The sequence below is a fragment of the Nannobrachium achirus genome (assembly GCF_963921795.1).
Source record: "Nannobrachium achirus genome assembly, chromosome: 8".
Lineage (NCBI taxonomy): Eukaryota > Metazoa > Chordata > Actinopteri > Myctophiformes > Myctophidae > Nannobrachium > Nannobrachium achirus.
The window spans coordinates 24,680,050-24,699,400 of record NC_137817.1 but is presented as its reverse complement, the minus strand read 5'-3'; the positions used below and the strand labels follow the sequence as shown (position 1 = coordinate 24,699,400).

The 19,351-nt window shown below is 42.3% G+C and overlaps 1 protein-coding gene across 1 annotated transcript in view; it reads left to right on the top strand.

Moving 5' to 3' along the window:
• Window positions 1–19,351, top strand: part of si (sucrase-isomaltase) — a gene marked incomplete at its 5' end in the record, with an annotated part of 111,668 nt that overhangs the window by 76,692 nt on the left and 15,625 nt on the right. Inside the window, 14 exons of the mRNA XM_080731029.1 lie at window positions 855–983; window positions 1,750–1,866; window positions 1,980–2,042; window positions 2,883–2,999; window positions 3,202–3,292; window positions 3,559–3,697; window positions 4,916–5,049; window positions 6,113–6,147; window positions 7,513–7,629; window positions 14,542–14,690; window positions 16,091–16,175; window positions 16,873–16,929; window positions 18,155–18,276; window positions 19,247–19,335. Of these exons, the coding sequence (XP_080587155.1) occupies window positions 855–983; window positions 1,750–1,866; window positions 1,980–2,042; window positions 2,883–2,999; window positions 3,202–3,292; window positions 3,559–3,697; window positions 4,916–5,049; window positions 6,113–6,147; window positions 7,513–7,629; window positions 14,542–14,690; window positions 16,091–16,175; window positions 16,873–16,929; window positions 18,155–18,276; window positions 19,247–19,335 (1,444 nt within the window). The remainder of the gene's footprint in view (window positions 1–854; window positions 984–1,749; window positions 1,867–1,979; window positions 2,043–2,882; window positions 3,000–3,201; window positions 3,293–3,558; window positions 3,698–4,915; window positions 5,050–6,112; window positions 6,148–7,512; window positions 7,630–14,541; window positions 14,691–16,090; window positions 16,176–16,872; window positions 16,930–18,154; window positions 18,277–19,246; window positions 19,336–19,351) is intronic.

Genomic DNA, 19,351 nt, shown 5'->3' with positions numbered 1-19,351 from the left:
TATTCTTGAAATGGGGGGTTCATATACCACTATTTATTTATATTTTAATTGCAGTTTTATAAGCAAAATGTTGTTGTCGGGTAAAGGGGGTACTTGGATTCAGAAATCATGGAAAGGGGGTACTCAAGCCAAAAAAGATTGAGAAACACTGATCTAGATTGTGCATCAATAAAGCGCCCCGGGGAACCCAGGCCAATGAAGTAGTTAACTACTGTACATCTGACAATCCTATAGAGCCATAAGGAGCCTATGGTCTACCATCAGGACAATGATGCTAAGGGACTGCTGACATTTATTATTATTTATTAATAAGTTGACAGCAACTCACACACACCACTTTTCTTATTCTTCTGTGGTGCTGGGAATCAAACCGCCCCAAAAGGAAAAACATCAACAAAATATTTTATTCCCCTGCACACTCATTACCTCTTCTATGAATTTATTAAATGTTTGCTGAAGGAGGTCTGTACGACCAAAACATTGTTTTGATTTTAATAAATGTAATGCAGAGGTAAACATTGTGTGGGAGAATGTTTTTCTTTTTTTCTTTCAAACAATTAAACATTATACAGTACGGTATATACTTAGTTGACTGGGGTCCTCCAGGTCTATAGTTTTGTTGTTTTCAACTTGTACATTTGCAATTATTTTGTGTTTTCAAGTGGTTAAAATGCTATTATCCACCACAGTGGTAATTTAACTCGGAAGATTTACGTTATGGAGGATGAGTTACAGTATGAGTTGTTTACTGTTTACAACAGTCAACAGATACTGTGTAGAAATGAAAGAATACAATAAATGGGCCTATAAATTAGGCTAATGTAATGTGACCGCTCCCATTCTGACCAACCTAGGATGTGCAGTATGCAGACATTGACTACATGGAACGTCAGCTGAATTTTGTCCTAGACCACCAGTTCCAGGGCCTGCCCGCCCTGGTTGACTGCATGAGAGGAGAAGGCATGAGGTTCATCTTCATCCTGGTAAAGGAATATAGCACACATTATATGAAAACAAGATGCAATTGCCATATTAGAATTTAAGTGTTTTGTGACCGCCAAACCTGTTTGTGAAAATTAAACTGAAGAACCAGTAGAGAACATATAACCAGTAAGATGCCTAAGGGCGAAAAGCGACCGCACCATCTGTCTTGGCCATCTGTCTTGGCCATCTGTCTTGGCCATATATGGATTCTGTCGTCTGACATCATACATACAATCCCTTTTATGCCCATATATGGAGAACCCTTTTATGCCCACATATGGAGATCCATGCTCTGAGTATCTGACATCACTGTGATGTCACCTGTGATGTCACAGTTATGTGTCACCCTTTTATGCCCATATATGGAGATCCCTGCTCTGAGTATCTGACATCACTGATGTGATGTCACCAGTGATGTCACAGTGATTTGTCAGGAGAACCACAGTGTGGCGTGACAGACAGACAGACAGAGATACGGTCAAGCTGTGACCGTTCACCTACTAAACTGTGACCTACGGTCGCAATAAATCTTACAGCGGCTGTTCTTTGTACGGCAGCTGAGCTACAGTACATAGTACCTCAATCACACCCAAGAACCACTGAAGAAGTAATCGCACGCGCGTGTGCTGTGCATGTGTGTGTGTGTGTGTGTGTGTGTGTGTGTGTGTGTGTGTGTGTGTGTGTGTGTGTGTGTGTGTGTGTGTGTGTGTGTGTGTGTGTGTGTGTGTGTGCGCGCGCGCGTGTGCGTGTGTGCTCGTGTGATAGGATCCAGCTATCTCAGGTAACGAGACGGCGCCTTACCCTGCCTTCGAGCGTGGCATAGAGAAAGATGTCTTCATCAAATGGCCAGAAGCACTCAGTGATGAAATCTGCTGGGGGAAGGTAAGACAAGAGAAATGATTCACACAAAGAGCGAGCAAGCAATGTAGAGTGGGAGAAAGGAAGTGATTGTACATACAATTGAAGCGTTAACGTTCCCTCCTTTTCTTTGCCAGGTGTGGCCTGACTTCCCCAATGTCACAGTGAACGAGTCCCTGGACTGGGACACCCAAGTGAAGGTAGAACAACAAGCCAATCACATTAGATAGATAGATCTTTATTGGAAATGCAGGTGCATGTAGAGATAAAATAAATACAAATGTAATAATTGGAGCGACCACGTTAGTTTATGCAGGACACGGGAGTCGTCCCGCCTAGCTGTAGTCAGCTGTCAGTCAGCTCTATCTGTTCTCAATCCTCATTCTCATATCTGCTGGTCATTACGTCACACTGCCATACTCCAATCAAAGCTCCATCAGTAGGGAAGGCTCCTTTTAATACGGCTTGCTTTCTCTACCTATGCTTGGTTTCCGAAGCTTCGGAATCATTTGCTGCTAGCTGCCTCCTCCACCCCAGCCTCCACCTTTGCATTGATCTGTCTAGCTCAATACTTGTGATTGTCTAATTAAGCTACATGTCAATGTTGTTAAGCTTAAATACTGTGATTTTGACTAAGTTACCTGTCAATGTCTTGCTATTGTTCTGCAAATTGTATCCCTATGGGGCCATTGGGGGGTATTGCTTAGCGTTCCCTGATTTCACTAGCATGCACAAAAAGCATGCATAAAATTCAGGGAACATCTCCGAATGCGGAGCCCATTAACGCCAAGATTAACTGTACTCCATTTATGCAATAAATGGTTAAATCTACTTAGACAATTTAAGTAGACAAAGCCTGACCAAGCGATCTGCTCTTGGACTGACAGCGTTAGCATGAGTCCATGATGGGATATGTACAGGCAATCAACACTGAGGCTGAAGCAGTCAACAATATTACATCTATTACATAAAAATATTACATCAATTAGATCATGTAGCACTGGAATTTTACATCATCTCTTGTCTGAACTTACTTCCAGCTATACAGGGCATACACAGCATTTCCAGATTTCTTCCGCAACCGCACGGCAGAATGGTGGCTTCAGGAGATCAAGGACTTCTACAATCAAACAATGAAGTTTGATGGACTCTGGATTGTGAGTGATCTGAACAATGCAGGGACCATGCTATTTGTATACAAGCTAAGTTTGACTACAAATGTTAACTAACATGGTGTGTGTGTGTGTGTGTGTGTGTGTGTGTGTGTGTGTGTGTGTGTGTGTGTGTGTGTGTGTGTGTGTGTGTGTGTGTGTGTGTGTGTGTGTGTGTGCGCGCGCGTCTGCGTGTGTGTGTGTGAAGGACATGAATGAGCCTGCTAGCTTTGTCCATGGTACAGTTGGAGAAACGTGTCTTGGTGACCCCTTGTTGGAGAATCCTCCATATATGCCACGTAAGATGAGCCCAGAAAACACTATCATAAGTTATTTTACACAAATAAAGTAACTGTTATTATAGCTTTATGGTTTTGTATTGTGCACGCTCAATGCTGATATGCGTTTCACAAACATTTGTATGCATTGTGTGTGTGTGTGTGTGTGTGTGTGTGTGTGTGTGTGTGTGTGTGTGTGTGTGTGTGTGTGTGTGTGTGCGTGTGCGTGCGTGCGTGTGCATGTGCGTGTGCATGTGCGTGTGCATGTGCGTGTTGTGTGTGTATAGCGCTGGAGTCTAAACACAGGGGTCTGAACCATAAGACGCTATGCATGAACAGCCAACAGTTCCTCAGTGACGGAACACCAGTCAGACACTATGATGTCCACAACCTCTACGGCTGGTCACACACCAAGCCCACCTATGAGTATGTACTGTTATTGTACAATGTGAACTGTGTGTCTGTGTTTTTGCAAGTACGATTGTGTAAGTAAGCAAGTATAATATACATTATTGAATCAGCCTATTCTTTCACAATTTGAGGAATGCTTGCCTTTAAACTTTAAACGAAACCTTTTTTGTTGCAGACAGTGCGAGTCAGGAGATTAGGGACCCTATTTTCGCCAAGCTAAACCCTAAACCCCTAGACTTCTTTGCCTTTTATTACTGTTTAGAAAAACATTATTGAATGCTTCAATTAGCCGATCTACATCGACACGTTGTGAGCTTGTAGATCAGCTATTTAAAAATATTTTTCAAAATAGTAAAAAAAGGCAAAAAGGTTTAGGGACGAAAATACTGTAGGGCCCTAGGACTCACATGCAGGACAATAAGGCAAGGCAGGGCATTTGAAATGCAAGGGTTTATTTCCGAGCAACTAATAGTATATTGTTGCTGTTTTTTGGAAACATTGTATGTCCAAAAGCCGTCCCTTTTTTATTATTATTTTAAAAAGTTAGTTAAAGTAGTGAAAATTGCCTACAAGTGCACAACATCTCGCACTGTGAGGTGTTGTGAGCTTGTAGATCTGCTATTTTCATTACTTTTGTGCGACACTCGTATATGATGATGTGGGATTGTAGGGCGTGAACTTACAAAAAAGAACACGTTTCAACATTTGAAATTTGGAGATACAAGGTTTCTGCCCAACAGTGATGATATATTAAGATATTAAGACTTATTATACAAAAGGAAAACAGTAAGATATCTTAATAATAACTTATACATGTTTGAACAGTTTAAACGAGGCATGTAGGGATGTACCCATGCTAAAAAAGTAAGACAAAATATATATTTCTTGAACCCTGGGAATACTTCATAATTTTTATGTTGCCTGATGCAGACATGATAATGTTAAAAGGTCACTATTAAATATTTGTAAGGCAACAACCTTCCAGCGTATACCGCATGTATATTTATCTACATTGTCAGCACTCTGCTGCCAAGCACCCAGGACACCTGTTTTGCTGAGATGAGCATATACTGTACTACATTCTGAATCGCCCTTCTTCTTCCATTCATTCTGCTGTCGTGGTTAACCCAGAGAGGGATCGATGGGAAAGGAGCCTGCAGCGCTAATGCCACGTAGACATGGACGTGAGGGTTGTGTGTGAGAGTGATTGATCCTGTCTCCTCCTGTGTACAGTGCTCTGTTGAATGTGACTGGCAACAGAGGAGTGGTGGTTACTCGCTCCACCTACCCATCCAGTGGTAAATGGGCAGGACACTGGCTGGGAGACAACAATGCCAGCTGGGACCAGCTGTACAAATCAATCATAGGTAGGTAGGGGTGTGTGTGTGTGTGTGTGTGTGTGTGTGTGTGTGTGTGTGTGTGTGTGTGTGTGTGTGTGTGTGTGTGTGTGTGTGTGTGTGTGTGTGTGTGTGTGTGTGTGTGTGTGTGTGTGTGTGTGTGATTAATTCAATAAACTAATGTACAGATGTAATGTACAGTACTGTAAGTGGCTGTTTGAAACTTCTGACTTTTCAAAAGTAAATTATATTAAATACCAGACTCCCTAATCGAGAGAGTGGGACAGATCCATGTTGATGACATGACTTTAGAGATACTGTGCACCGCTTTGCGTGATTTGAGGGCAAAATCTGTAGGAGCAGTGTCCAATGTTTTTTTTTTTTTTTTTTGCAAGAATCGGCCTCGTGGTGGCACTAAAAGAGGGCCATGTGAGAAATGAGGGGTTGTGGTTTGGCAACCAAGTGTGTGTGCAAAGTTTGGCATGGATCGGGATAACGGTGGTGGAGATATGAGTAGGGGAAAAGTGTGACGTGTGACAGACGGACAGACAGACAGACAGACAGACAGACAGACAGACAGACAGACAGACTAACAGCCGGTGGAGGTTTTGATAGCTTCGACCTGACGGTCGCAATTAGACACAATACAATATTATACAATATTAAAAATTATATGAATACCCAAGGGGTATACTTTCTTTGATTATGGTAGTGATGTAAAAGTACAAGGTGAAATTGAATAATGGTGCAATCACTAAAGTAATAATCCATAATCACAATCCATACATCCTCAAGTGTGTCATATACACGCTAGTGGTTACCATTTCATCTATGGTACTCTGACAGAAACAATTTATCCCAAGTTATGTTACTGTATGTTCATGTGAGCAATCACTCATTTGACCAGTCATTTTACATTTGAAATGACATTTTACAGAGTGGAATGCAACACATAAAACAAATAGTCCTTTCTAACAGTGTGAGAAAGAGTTGACAGGACAACCAATAAAGCATTGGCTTGCTTGATGAGAATGACTGACTACCTAAACAAATATCTTGTATCAAGAATGTCGAACTCTCTCTTGGTCCACAGGCATGATGGAGTTCAGTCTGTTTGGCATCCCCTATGTAAGTATCATAGCCTGATCTTTATTTTGATGAGACATTGATCTTCAAAGCAGAGTTAAGCCCTTTGCACACAGGCGCGTTTATCCGCACGGATAAAACTGACAATTTCATTTTTATAAAAGAAAACAATGATTCTCTACGACCTCATGCACACCGGATCCGAATTAGCCGTGCGACGAGTGGCTACGGCCGTGCGTTTTTTTCTCTATCGAACCCAGTTCGATTCGTGCGTCTTGTCGCATGCGGTAAAAAACCCATCACTCCTTTTATGACTCCTTTTGGGACCCGCAGCGCCGATTCCGCACAGCATTGCACACCAAATCCAATGCGTTTTATTCATACAGCAAACGGAAGAAACGCAACTGTCCTGTGTGCAAAGGGCTTTACAATGGAAAAACAAATACACTTTATTTGGTTGATTTGATGCTATGACACAAGGACAACTGGAGATACACCTTTTTTAATTTCAATACTCACCATATCCCCATAAACCGTTGTCCTCGTAAACAAGAATTTGTCTCTAGTCGATGTGTGGTTAAATGAAGGTTAATGTTTATCATTGTCGCCACTTATATTTATCTGTCTCTCTTACTCTATTTGTCTGCACTCGTCTTTTCTCTCTCTCTTCATCCTTCATCTCTCACTCTGTCTATTCCTCTCTGTCCTTCTCTCTGTTCCTCTTTGTCCGTGTCACCCTGTATCCTTTCTGACTTTCCTTTCATGTCTTTCCCTTTCTCTCTGACCTCTGCCATTCTCTCTCTTTCTCTCTCTCTCTCTCTCTCTCTCTCTCTCTCTCTCTCTCTCTCTCTCTCTCTCTCTGTGTATTATCTCACACAGGGGCATCACAAGGGGGGGAAAAGTGGGACTGAGTTGCTAGGGCCCAAGGTGGAGGGGCCTTCATTATTTTATACTTTAGCTATTGAAAAATAGCAGATCTACAAGCTCACAGCGCGGCACCGAGTGCCGCGCTGCGAGCTTGTAGATCTGCTATTTTTGGAAAAGACGTGAAAATGTGTGCAAACCTTTGAAAATATATATACATATTTTAAGCGAACATTTGTAACTAAAATTTTGCAGACCTTCAAAAATAGCAGACCTTCAAGCTCACAGCGCGGCACCAAGTGCAGCGCTGTGAGCTCGTATGTCTGCAATTTTCCAATAGTTAAAGCACAAAATAATGTGTAATATTGCGTTCCCAGTCAATGAATCCTTGTACCCAGGGCCCAGAATTTGGTGCGACACCCCTGATCTCACACAGTTTTTTGTCTCCCTGGCCTCTCTTTTGATCACTGTGGATTTATCGGTGTGTCTGTCTGTCTGTCTGTCTGTCTGTCTGACTGTCTGTCTGTCTGTCTGTCTGTTCAGACAGGGGCTGATATATGTGGTTTCTTCAGCCATGCTCAGTATGAGATGTGTCTTCGCTGGATGCAGCTGGGGGCCTTTTATCCTTTTTCCCGTAATCATAACGGCAAGTTCAACCCGGTGTGTACACACACACACACACACACACGCACGCACGCACGCACGCACGCACGCACGCACGCACGCACGCACGCACACATGCACATGCACCCACGTTGGACCGTGGAAGATAGACCTGTTACAGTAGGTGTCATAGTGTCCGTGGCATTCATTCTGGTGGTGACCTTTTACAGCCTTGGAACACATTTGAGAAATCCAATAATGCCCGTCCGGAGATCGATCCCGCGGGGCCAAATTTCCCCGCACCGGAGCTGCAGTTGTGGGGGGGGGGGGTGTGTGTGTGTGTGTGTGTGTGTGTGTGTGTGTGTGTGTGTGTGTGTGTGTGTGTGTGTGTGTGTGTGCAAGTTTGTGTGTGTGAGTTAGGGATATAATTTGATTTTCAAGGTGATCCATGTACAACTACCCTTCATCCAATGCAAACCCATCCCACTACCAGCTGCCTCGGCCACATACTAATAACTTGCAAATGGGTGCTTGAGTAAGTTTGAATATAGCCTTCCTATATTAGACATAGACAGACACACAACAACTATACAGTATATAAATACAAATAATAATGATGATGATGATGTACAGTACATTTATTGGAAGAATAACCCCCTTGAGATGCATCAATTTGTTTTCGAGGGGGTCCTTAAACGTTACACCATGGTCACTCAGAAGACTGCCTAACACAGGGGTTTTCAAAGTGGGTGACGGGGCACCCTGGGGTGCCGCGACAGCAATGCAGGGGTGCCGCAAGAATTTATTTGGACACTTAAAAAAATGTTTTAGCATAATTTTAAACTTGAAGTACAAACGTATTTTCAGTCACTTCTAATCAAAATGGCTATTATCTCAACGTTTTCCTCGCAACATAATTGCTAAAATATGCTATAAATATAAGGTGCTGGGAGTGAAAATTATGAATATAATGTAGGGGTGCTGTAGGGGTGCCTCGGATGAAAAAAAATCTTTATGGGGTGCCCTGAGCCAAAAAAGTTTGCGAACCCCTGGCTCACTTGAACCACTCAAGTATACAGCACTGGAACGGTGATTTTATCACCTGGATCTCCCTCCGATGTGCTTTGGCAAATTTGTCACAGAGGTTTTGCCATTTCTTGTGACAGGTTTTGTTTATGGTCCCTCCGAGAGGGATTATAGGGGTGTTTGTACCTCCTAACCCCCTCAGCCAATATCTCTGCAAAGCTATCCTGGCAGAATCAACCCTTGGGCAGAATGCAGAAACAAAACAAAATAATTCACACCCACCTCGAACTTCTGACCAATCACACACAATGTACACACAATGTTCAGCTAGGGAGGTGTTTGCCTAGTTGTTGGAGGTGCAAGAACGTCTGCAAGACGCAGAATAGCTGCAGCAGAGAGAGAGAGAGAGAGAGAGAGAGAGAGAGAGAGAGAGAGAGAGAGAGAGAGAGAGAGAGAGAGAGAGAATAAAGACATTATAGATAAAGAGTTAGATAAAGAGAGATTCATAGGTAGAAGAGCTCACATCAAAAGAGGAAAGACAGATGACAGGATAAAAAGAGACAGGGCTCTATTTTGATTGTCTTAAGTACCATCTCTTATGCCTTAACTTAAAGGCCTGTCCATACTGTCTCCATCCACAGAATGTTTGGTTGGACTAAAACATGACGCCACTCGAATCTTCTGAAAAGCATTACCCTGAATTAGAGTTCGGAAAGCTGCACGACGAAAAGTCGGAACTCTCCGATGAAAAGTTTGGTGGGCGTAGACGTAGACAGTATGGACAACCCTTTAAGTTAAGGCATAAGAACTGTACTTAAGACAATCAAAATACAGCCCAGAAGGTCAAACCAGAAGTTACCTCTGCCACGTGCTTGTCATTGGATATCCCACAAATCCCACCTTTATGTGAGTGAACCATACAAACAATTCACAGAACAACTGCAGAACCACCTTGTTTTCTGGAAATAAAAACTCACTTCTGGGACTACAAGCGGAAGTACGCTACATAGGATATTGAGCTATTGAAAACGGGATATCAAAAGACACTAGACCAAGTCAGTAAAGAGACATGTGAATGCCGTGGCAAAGTAAAGTCACCACCAAGAAGAGAAAGAGCGAGCCCTGTCAGGGGTTGAAAGGTAAAATAAGGTGAGGTATTTTAACAAGGTCGTTGGTCAGACACTGTGCAGTTCCCAGTGTACACAGTCGACCTATAAAAATGTCCTATCATCAGTCACCTTGTTTTCTTGCTGTAAGATCCAGTCTGCTTCATTAAGCATTTTACAACACAGTATAAACATCAGCTACAGATCAGAGGGTAGACAAGGTCAGACCTAAAGAGAGAGATGGAGAGGAGAAAGGGGGGGGGGGGGGGGGGAGAGTGACAGACAAAAAAGTGAGAGACATGAAAAGAGAGAGACAGGGCGATGGAAATGGATAAAAGAGAGACAGAACACAAGCTTAGCAAGTCTACAGAAAGGCGGAGAGACAAAGAGAGCGAGAGAAAGGGAGAGAGAGAGAGAGGGAGGGAGGGAGAGAGATTTGCAGAGTCATTCACTGAGCCGTGTCCCATTTCACCTTGTGTCTTTCTGACTTCAGAGAACTTAAGCAGCTGACCTCTGTGTAACTTCCCTGCACTCTGACGCACTTTAGAGCACACATTACTGTAGATCATACATGGGCAACTGGGGGCCATTGATATATTATTAATTTCAGCTGTTACAATTCCAACCATGCAAACATGACTCACTTTAATTACTTCAGCCTATATTAGTAGCTTAATCACTTAGCACAAGTCTTTTTTTTATGTCCAATGTATTTGAATTTAAGTTCATAAAGTTAGAATAAGAACGGTCATATAAATGCATTTGAAATTAAATAAAAATGTTACTTTTCAGGATTCCAATTAAAATAGATAAAACATAATTCTGGATTCCAATTAAAAAATAGCAGATCTACAAGCTCAAAACGTGTCGCGCTGCGATGCGTTTTGAGCTTGTAGATCTGCTATTTTTGATTGTATGCATTGTGGCCCTCTGGAGTGAATGTGGAAATATAGTGGGCTGATACTGTAGACACTGAATGGATAGATGTTAGATGTTGGACAGATAGATGTTCGGGTGAATAGTTGTTGGGCAGATACTGTTGATGCTGGGTAGTTACTAGTTAGACATTGTGCAAGATAGACATGGGGTAGATAGAAGTTGGCTGAAGAGACATTGGGTGGAGAGACATTGGATAGATAAAAACATACACATTTGAAACTTGGAAATACGAGGTTTCAACCCGACAGTGACAATATAGACGTTGAGGTTTATATATTGGGTGGAGAGATGTTGGGGCGCATATAGATGTTATGTTTTTGTGGAAAGACGTTAGATAGATAGATGTTCGGCAGATAGACAACATCACTGCAGAATGGGTGCAGATGAGCAATCATTCTCCATAATATAAAGTCAGCATGTGGTTTTATGTTGTACATGGCCAATAAACCCAAAATGTTTGGCATAAGGTTTTAGCTGACTGTCGATCTGTAGACCAAGTACTGTACTTATTCGATGGTTCTCTCTACCCTAGGAAGGACACTTCATGCAGGCCCAGTCACGACTGTTCTCTCGCCATGACTCTTTCGCTCACTAACATACTCTTTTCCAACACACACACACACACACACACACACACACACACACACACACACACACACACACACACACACACACACACACACACACACACACACACACACACACACACACAGAGGAGAGGAAGAGATTAGTAGCCAAAACGCATTCGTTCAAGATGGCTAATTTTAGAGCTGTGGGTTAAGGACAGACAGACAATAGAGGGCAAAGCAACACACACACGCACATGCACGCGCACACACACACACACACACACACACACACACACACACACACACACACACACACACACACACACACACACACACACACACACACACACACACACACACACACACACAAATACCAGCCAGCTTACTATCCTAATTACCTTCCTGTAGAAACCACTGATTTTAGACAGATTAGTGCACAACACTGCTGAGCAGGGAGGCAGGTACAAGGTCCCAGGTTTGCAGATAATTCTTGTAAATTCCCCTTCCCCAGAAAATGAAATGATAATCTGGTAAACTCCCAGGGTCACAAGATAATGGAAATAGTGTGTTTTCAATCAATCACAATACTGCTGGAAAGTATCCGCCAGGCTGCAGCTAATAATTAGCATCACGCCTGCATGCGCAAGTTATATTGCAGATATCTGTAGTTGCATTGCTGTCTTTTAATGTTCCTGCATATTAATACATATAGTTATTCGGAAAGCAAATGCACACACACACACACACACACACACACACACACACACACACACACACACACACACACACACACACACACACACACACACACACACACAAACAGCAGTTGGCAAACAGTCTGACGCATAGGGAAACAGACAGGAAGACAGACAGACACGTGCACACATACTGTACATAAACAGACACACATATGTTGCTCACATGTGTATGCACACTGCAACAGGGACCACACACACACACACACACACACACACACACACACACACAGACACACACATACACACACACACACACACACACACACACACACACACACACACACACACACACACACACACACACACACACACACACACACACACACACACACACACAATTTTGTCATATAGGCCACTAATGTCCCATCTGGTTCTACCAATGATGAACCATTGGGTATTTTAACATGTCTTCACAATCTGCTTTTGACATTAATGCATCTGAGTCTTGTGTGTGAGCCTAGCACGTGTGTGTCTCGTGCATGCATAAGCATGCCTGCCGAATGTGTGTCCCCATTACAGTATGTTCTAGAAAGCAACTTAGTGCATTAAGAGTGGCCCGTATCTATAAAAAATGCAGTACACCTTGTCCTCCTTCTCAGATGTGATCCCTATAGGCTATTATTACAGACACCACCAATTAAGTTGCAGATGAAACTGGGCTAGACGGTCTAGTGTAATGTGATGCAGTGGTGCTGCGTGTGGCACTGCTTACACATAGTTTAATCTGTTCCAGAGACCTTCAAGCATGATGTAACATTATTTATACTAGGCTGGTGTCTTTACTCGGGACCGATATAAGTCGGGAATGACTCAGGAATGCTTGCCATATCTGGTTTGTGAGTATACAGTAGGCAATATTGCCAATGTAATGATATACTCATATACAGTATTACTAGTAAGACGCTTCAGGGCGCCCTAAAGGGCGAGGTCACGCCATGTCTTGGCCATTTGGCCAGTGATGGCCTATGATGACGTCTGAGATCATACATACAGTACAATCCCTTTTATGCCCATATATGGAGATCCTTGTCTGTAGAACCAGCCACACAGATATGGGCTGTCTTGGCCTTATGGATTCTGTTAGTGTGGTATGTGGCCGATATGGTCTCCATATATGGGCATTCCCATATGAAGTCCTGTTAGGTATGGGCTTAATATTGATGAAATCAGGGAACTCCATATATGGGCATAAAAGGGATTCTGTTAGTGTGGTTCCCCAGACATCACAGTGATGTCAGAGTGTGATGTCAGAGCGGCAAACCCATAGACCATAAAAAACTGTACACGTCCAGACAGACGGAGACATGATGTGCCGTTTCACATACTACTGCGACCTTCGGTCACAATAAACAGTAGTGCTTACCACAGCGGTTCACCAAACATTTCAGGTCGAGACCCAAAAAAGAGATTAGACCTTGCCCGGGACCCAAACCAGTGCAAATAGCGGATCAACAAGCGCACATATTTATGTATTTATTAATTCAATTAAGTCAATTACGCGTTGGTGCCCCTAAAATGTTGGTGAGTCCTCCAAAATGTGTGCTGGTGCTGATTTATAAATTGGTAGCACAAGTAGAAAAATAATTTCATACGTAAGCCTAGTATTTTGAGTGGAATCTATCTTCTTTTTACCTGTGACGGTTTGAACAGCGAATATAATGTTTTCAAATTGTATTGTTTTGTTGAGTTATTACAGTTCTGACAAATACCCCATATTACGATACAAAAACTAAAACTAACACTAAAACTAACAAAAACTTGAAAAATAATGAAAATAAAAACTATTGAAAAATGAAAAGTTAATAACCTTGGTATGATCATAATGCAGTCCATGTACGTACAACAGGTGCACCGTACTGCTATTCTCTATACTTGTGCTCAAGTATGCCAATTGTGCAGCACTCAACACTGTTGTTTTTAAACGTGCTATAAATAAAGTGGATTGGATTTGGAATGTAAGCTGTATAAGCTTAGTTATACCATCATGACAAGCAAACCGTAATATCAAATGGATGTTCTAATTTGGTTTACTGCTGATCTAAAATGAAAGTGAAATGGATTACAGTATTATGTATATTAGTTGTGGGCTATCTTATCGGAGGCACGCAGCACTGTTGATGTTATAATGAGATGTATTGTTGAAATGTCAAGCAATGAGCGTATGGTTTATTGGGTTTATTATGCTATATTTACAGCGCACGATTCTGTTTACACCCACCACTGTCAGGGTCTAGTGAGTAGGCAGTAAGCCACTGTTTTTCCAAGGTCACACAAGCTCAGTGGAAAGAACAGTCCCCAGAGGTTAACATAGGCAATAATTGTTGCGCTCATTCACACAGCTTGGGCTTGTCTTGTGGCAAGAACAAATTATCAGGGGAAATGTTCTGCCTATTGTGTCTTTTTTGTAGCAGTTGTACGGGGAATTATGTTTTTGTGCGAGTGCCTGTAATACGGCTTTCCGGGGGGTGGGGGGGGATAACAATCACATGGGGAAATGTTTTGGGCTTTTTTTTTCTTCGCACCATTGTTTTGATGGGCGTACTGTGGTTTTTGTTGTTGTTTGAGTAACAGAGGCAAGATCCTGTTTCGTGGAATTCAACCTTTGCCGAAGCATCCCGTGATGTTCTGAACATCCGTTACACACTCCTGCCTTACCTCTACACACTGATGTATGAGGCCCATGTCCATGGCAGCACCGTGGTCAGACCTCTGCTGCATGAGTGAGTGCACGCACGCACAAACGCACACACACAAACATGATAACAAGTAGTAGAGAAAGTATTACCATTTTTTACTTAAGTAAAAGTATCTATACTGCAATATAGAAATACTCTGTAAAAGTGCAGAATTCTAAATGTACTTGAGTAAATGTACATAAAGCACCAAAAGTAAAAGTACAAAATGTTTGAAAATGGCATATCTACAAGCTTACAATGCGCTGCGATGCATGAACTTGTAGATCGCCTATTTTCAAACAGTCAAGGGCTAGATTGGTTTATCTATGTTTTTATATATTATAATTTATATCTGCAAAGTAACTAACTAGCAGCTAAAGTTTTCAAATAATTGTAGCCGAGTAAAAGTACAATATTAGGATCCTTTAGAATACTCAAGTTAAGAAAAAGATACCTCAAAACTGTACCTACAGTATTTGAATACATGTACTTAGTTACTTTACACCACTGCTGCACACACGTACATTTTGTTGCTGTCGTGCAGAAACCATCTCCATATTCTAACATTTTATTTTGGTTTTGTTTCTCGTTAATGTATGCCCTCAGCCGACAGCAACAATATGATCTTTAGTTCTATTTTTACCGCACATATCTCAGGCTTACTGTAAGAGTAAAGAAATTATGCATGTGCCGTGCGCACACTTTATCTCTTTTTTATTCTTAATGTAAGGCTCAAGCCTTACATCACTTAATCAAATTATTCATTATCTGGGAGAATATCTCACTCGTGTGATAAGATCCTATACTATATTGCTTGTAATTAGTATGCAGCAAAAATCGCCCTGTGGTCCATACCTAACTGAAAACACTTAATGTAGAGCCTGTACTTAACTGTTCCAGCACATTTCAGCGCTATACAGTATCAACATTATTACATTTCAAAGGACATTTCAAAGTTGTTAGAATGTATTTGCCACACTCCATGTTTCATACCATTTATCATCTCCATAGGCAGGAATCCACATGCCTCAGTATAACTAAATTGTTGATTGTAGGAAGTGTGTGAGAGAAATTAACACTTTACTTGTTTAAACCTTGATAAATATGGCCACATTGCCCTGGTGGATACAGAATTATATAATCCAGAGACAGGATTTAAGGATTTTGGGCACATGCCTGGCAGGGCTATTTGGCCACGGCCTTCCTTAAAACATTGCCATTACACCCCATTGAAATTCTGAGCAGTTGGCTGTGGGTCGAAAAAATAACCAGTTCCAGGATGGAGGATGAGTGAGATTTCCCATAAGCGGATATAATGAAGATGTGTGCGTGTGCGTGTGTGTGCGTGTGCGTGTGAGAGTGCGCGTGCGTGTGTGTGTGTGTGTGTGTGTGTGTGCGCGTGTGCGTGTGCGTGTGTGTGTGTGTGTGTGTTGCTGTGCCCTCAGGTTTGTGAATGACAGAGCTACATGGGATATCAACAGACAGTTCCTCTGGGGACCTGCTCTGCTCATCACCCCTGCTCTGGACCAGGTACACTCAAATCTACACACTATAAATGCACGCATGCAAGTGCACACATACATCCAAGAATCCCAGAAATTGCCATAGCCTCTGGCAAAAAGTGGAAAATAATACGGAATAGCTCATCTATGCAAGCTCACAGCGTGTTGAAATGTGTCACGTTGCAAGCTTGTGATGTCAGAAGATTTGAATGTACAAATGTACAAAATTCAATTTTGTACATTTGAAAGTTTGTAAAAAATAAAGGTACTGTATGACCTCCCTGGTGTCCCTCATTTTGAAAACCACTGCTCTAAGGCAATGGTTCTCAAAGTGGGGTCCAGGGACCCCCAGGGGCCCTTGAGGGAGTTCCAGGGAGTTCCATGGACCGGTTCCTTTTTTACACTCTGAGTTAAATTAACATTGATTTTACAATATAAATTGGGGTCCCACAGATATAAATGCATTAAATGGGGGTCTATAGTGTAGGCTATAATGCAGGTCAAACTCGGGGGTCCTTGAAATGAAAATGTTTGGGAATCACTGCTAGAGCTTATCTCATATGGGGTCCCTGGCAAAGCCTGGCATATCTTTTCAAATGGGGGTCCGCAGGCTGATAATTGTCAATTCCGGGGTCCTTGACATAAAAATGTTTGAAAACCACTGCTCTAAGGCGTTCTTAAGGTATGTAAACTCACTTTGTTCTCCGTGGTGTTGCAATTGACAGGGAGTCACACAGGTGGAAGGCTATGTCCCTGATGCACGCTGGTACGACTACCACACGGTGAGTCAACCAAGATTACATTGATGATCAATATGTTTATACAGCCTTGGCTGGGCTGGTGGAATTACTGTATGTTTTTGGGTTGTCTGTACATCCGTCTGTTTTGTTTAGTTTTGTTTAGTTTATTAGCACATTATTATAAAAAATAGAACAATAGATATTGAGGATACAAAATACTGCGCAAGGAGAGGAAGAAGCCAAAAGGCTTATTTAGAATCCTTTCCTTAATGAAAGAGGTCATTCATTTAACAAATACAAGTTCACTAGGAACAAATACAATATACAAGTTATGTCAGAGCAGCTGTGCAATAAAGAAGTCCCAAGGTGAACTCTCAATCCGGCAGAAGCAAGCATTGGCTTCTGCTCAAGGACTGACCGATTTGAATTATGAGGTGAAAAGTCATTAAATTCCTTCAAAGTATTCACTACATACAGTGTACTGTACTATATCGTCACTGTCGGGCAGAAACCTCATATCTCCAAGTTTCAAATTTGTATGTTTTTTTTTTTTTTCTTTTTAAGTAAAGCCCTGCTTCATCATACAAGACTGTCGCACAAGACTAGTGAAAATAGTAGATCGGCTATTTTCACTAGTTTAAATATTTTTTTTTAAATGATAAATACAAAATGAAAGGTTCTGGACGTACAAGGTTTCCACCCGACAACGACGATATGAGCCTGGACAGACACAGATGTAAACGTCTAATAGTTTGTGGAGACATACAACTGCAATGTGGTAATTTATTGAAGTGAAGTTGTTGTTTAGATGTGTATGCCGCCGCCAGCAACAGCCATGACCAGAGGATGTTGTTGAAAGTTCATATCTCAGGAACGTCTCCAGGAATTCTCTTCACATTTTGCACAATCATCCAGTTAGATTCAAGGATGAACTCATCGGATAAAGAATAGGAGATCTGGGCACTCGAAGTTGAAAGCCTTTATTTATTTAGCCGTGATGAAGACCGCCTCAGGTCGAAACATGTTGGCGTGGTATTAAATAAAGGCTCTTCCCTCTTTTTACTTTGAGTGTCTGGATTTCTTTTTATCAGAGTGATAACTCTATTTAAAAAAATAATAATAATAATACATACCCCTTTTATCACCACATCATTCAATAGTTAGATGCCATGTTATCTCACACAAAGCGTATTTACTGTGTGTAATATTGTTTTAAATGTACTGAGTGTAATAGTGTCATATTATGTACTGTGTTAATGGCACTCAGGCCAAGGATGTGGGCAAGCGCGGGTGGGTTGCCATGCCAACACCTCTGGACCATATCAACCTTCATGTCAGAGGAGGACACATCCTGCCCTGGCAGAAACCAGAGAGCAACACACAACACAGGTCAACACACACACACACACACACACACACACACACACACACACACACACACACACACACACACACACACACACACACACACACACACACACACACACACTCTCACACACACACACACACACACACACACACACACACACACACACACACACACACACACACACTGACAGACATGCAGGCACGTGCAGTCGTGCACACATAGACATCAAAGGGGGCTTGAGCACCTGTCCTTTTATCCGTCTGTAAAAAGTGCCCTCTCCAGACCATGAATGCAGTTTTTACTATGGTGAAAGAAATGCAAATGCCCTCTTTCCATGCTATAGGCTGCATTCAAGAGAATTGCCTCGTCCAAACTCTCCTGAGCTTAAATGCAGCATCTTATGTTGAAAGAATTGCCCTCTCTGTGTAGAAATCAAGTATCGAAAATAGCCGACCTCCATGCATACAACGCGTTGCAGTGCGACACGTTGTGAGCTTGGAGGTCTGCTATTTTTGATATTTTCACCAAAAAGCCCTTTTAGAAATGTCAGCCCCAGCCTCTCTAAAATCCTCTGCACGTCCCTGCAGACACGCACACGAGAGAGAGAGAGAGAGAGAGAGAGAGAGAGAGAGAGAGAGAGAGAGAGAGAGAGAGAGAGAGAGAGAGAGAGAGAGAGAGAGAATGTGTGTGTAAGGTATATAGAAATAGATGGGTAGAGACAGAGTAGGGAGTGCTAGGTGCCTGGATCCCCCAGGTGACAGTACAGTACACTATGGGATCAGGTACTTCTCCCCAGAAGGAATGTCAATGTGTCTGTCCTCAGGTAGAGGGATAAATATACCTCCTCCACCATACTGTACTGCAATGCACACACGTTCACTGAGGCATCGTCCTTCAGCAGTCTGCTATAACCCCCTCACCTTCCCCTTACCTCTCTCTCTCTCTCTCTCTCTCTCTCTCTCTCTCTCTCTCTCTCTCTCTCTCTCTCAGTCGGAGGAATCCTTTAGGGTTGATCGTTGCCCTCAGCGACATTGCAACTGCCCAGGGTTCTCTCTTCTGGGATGACGGAGAGGGAATTGGTATGTACTGTTGTTA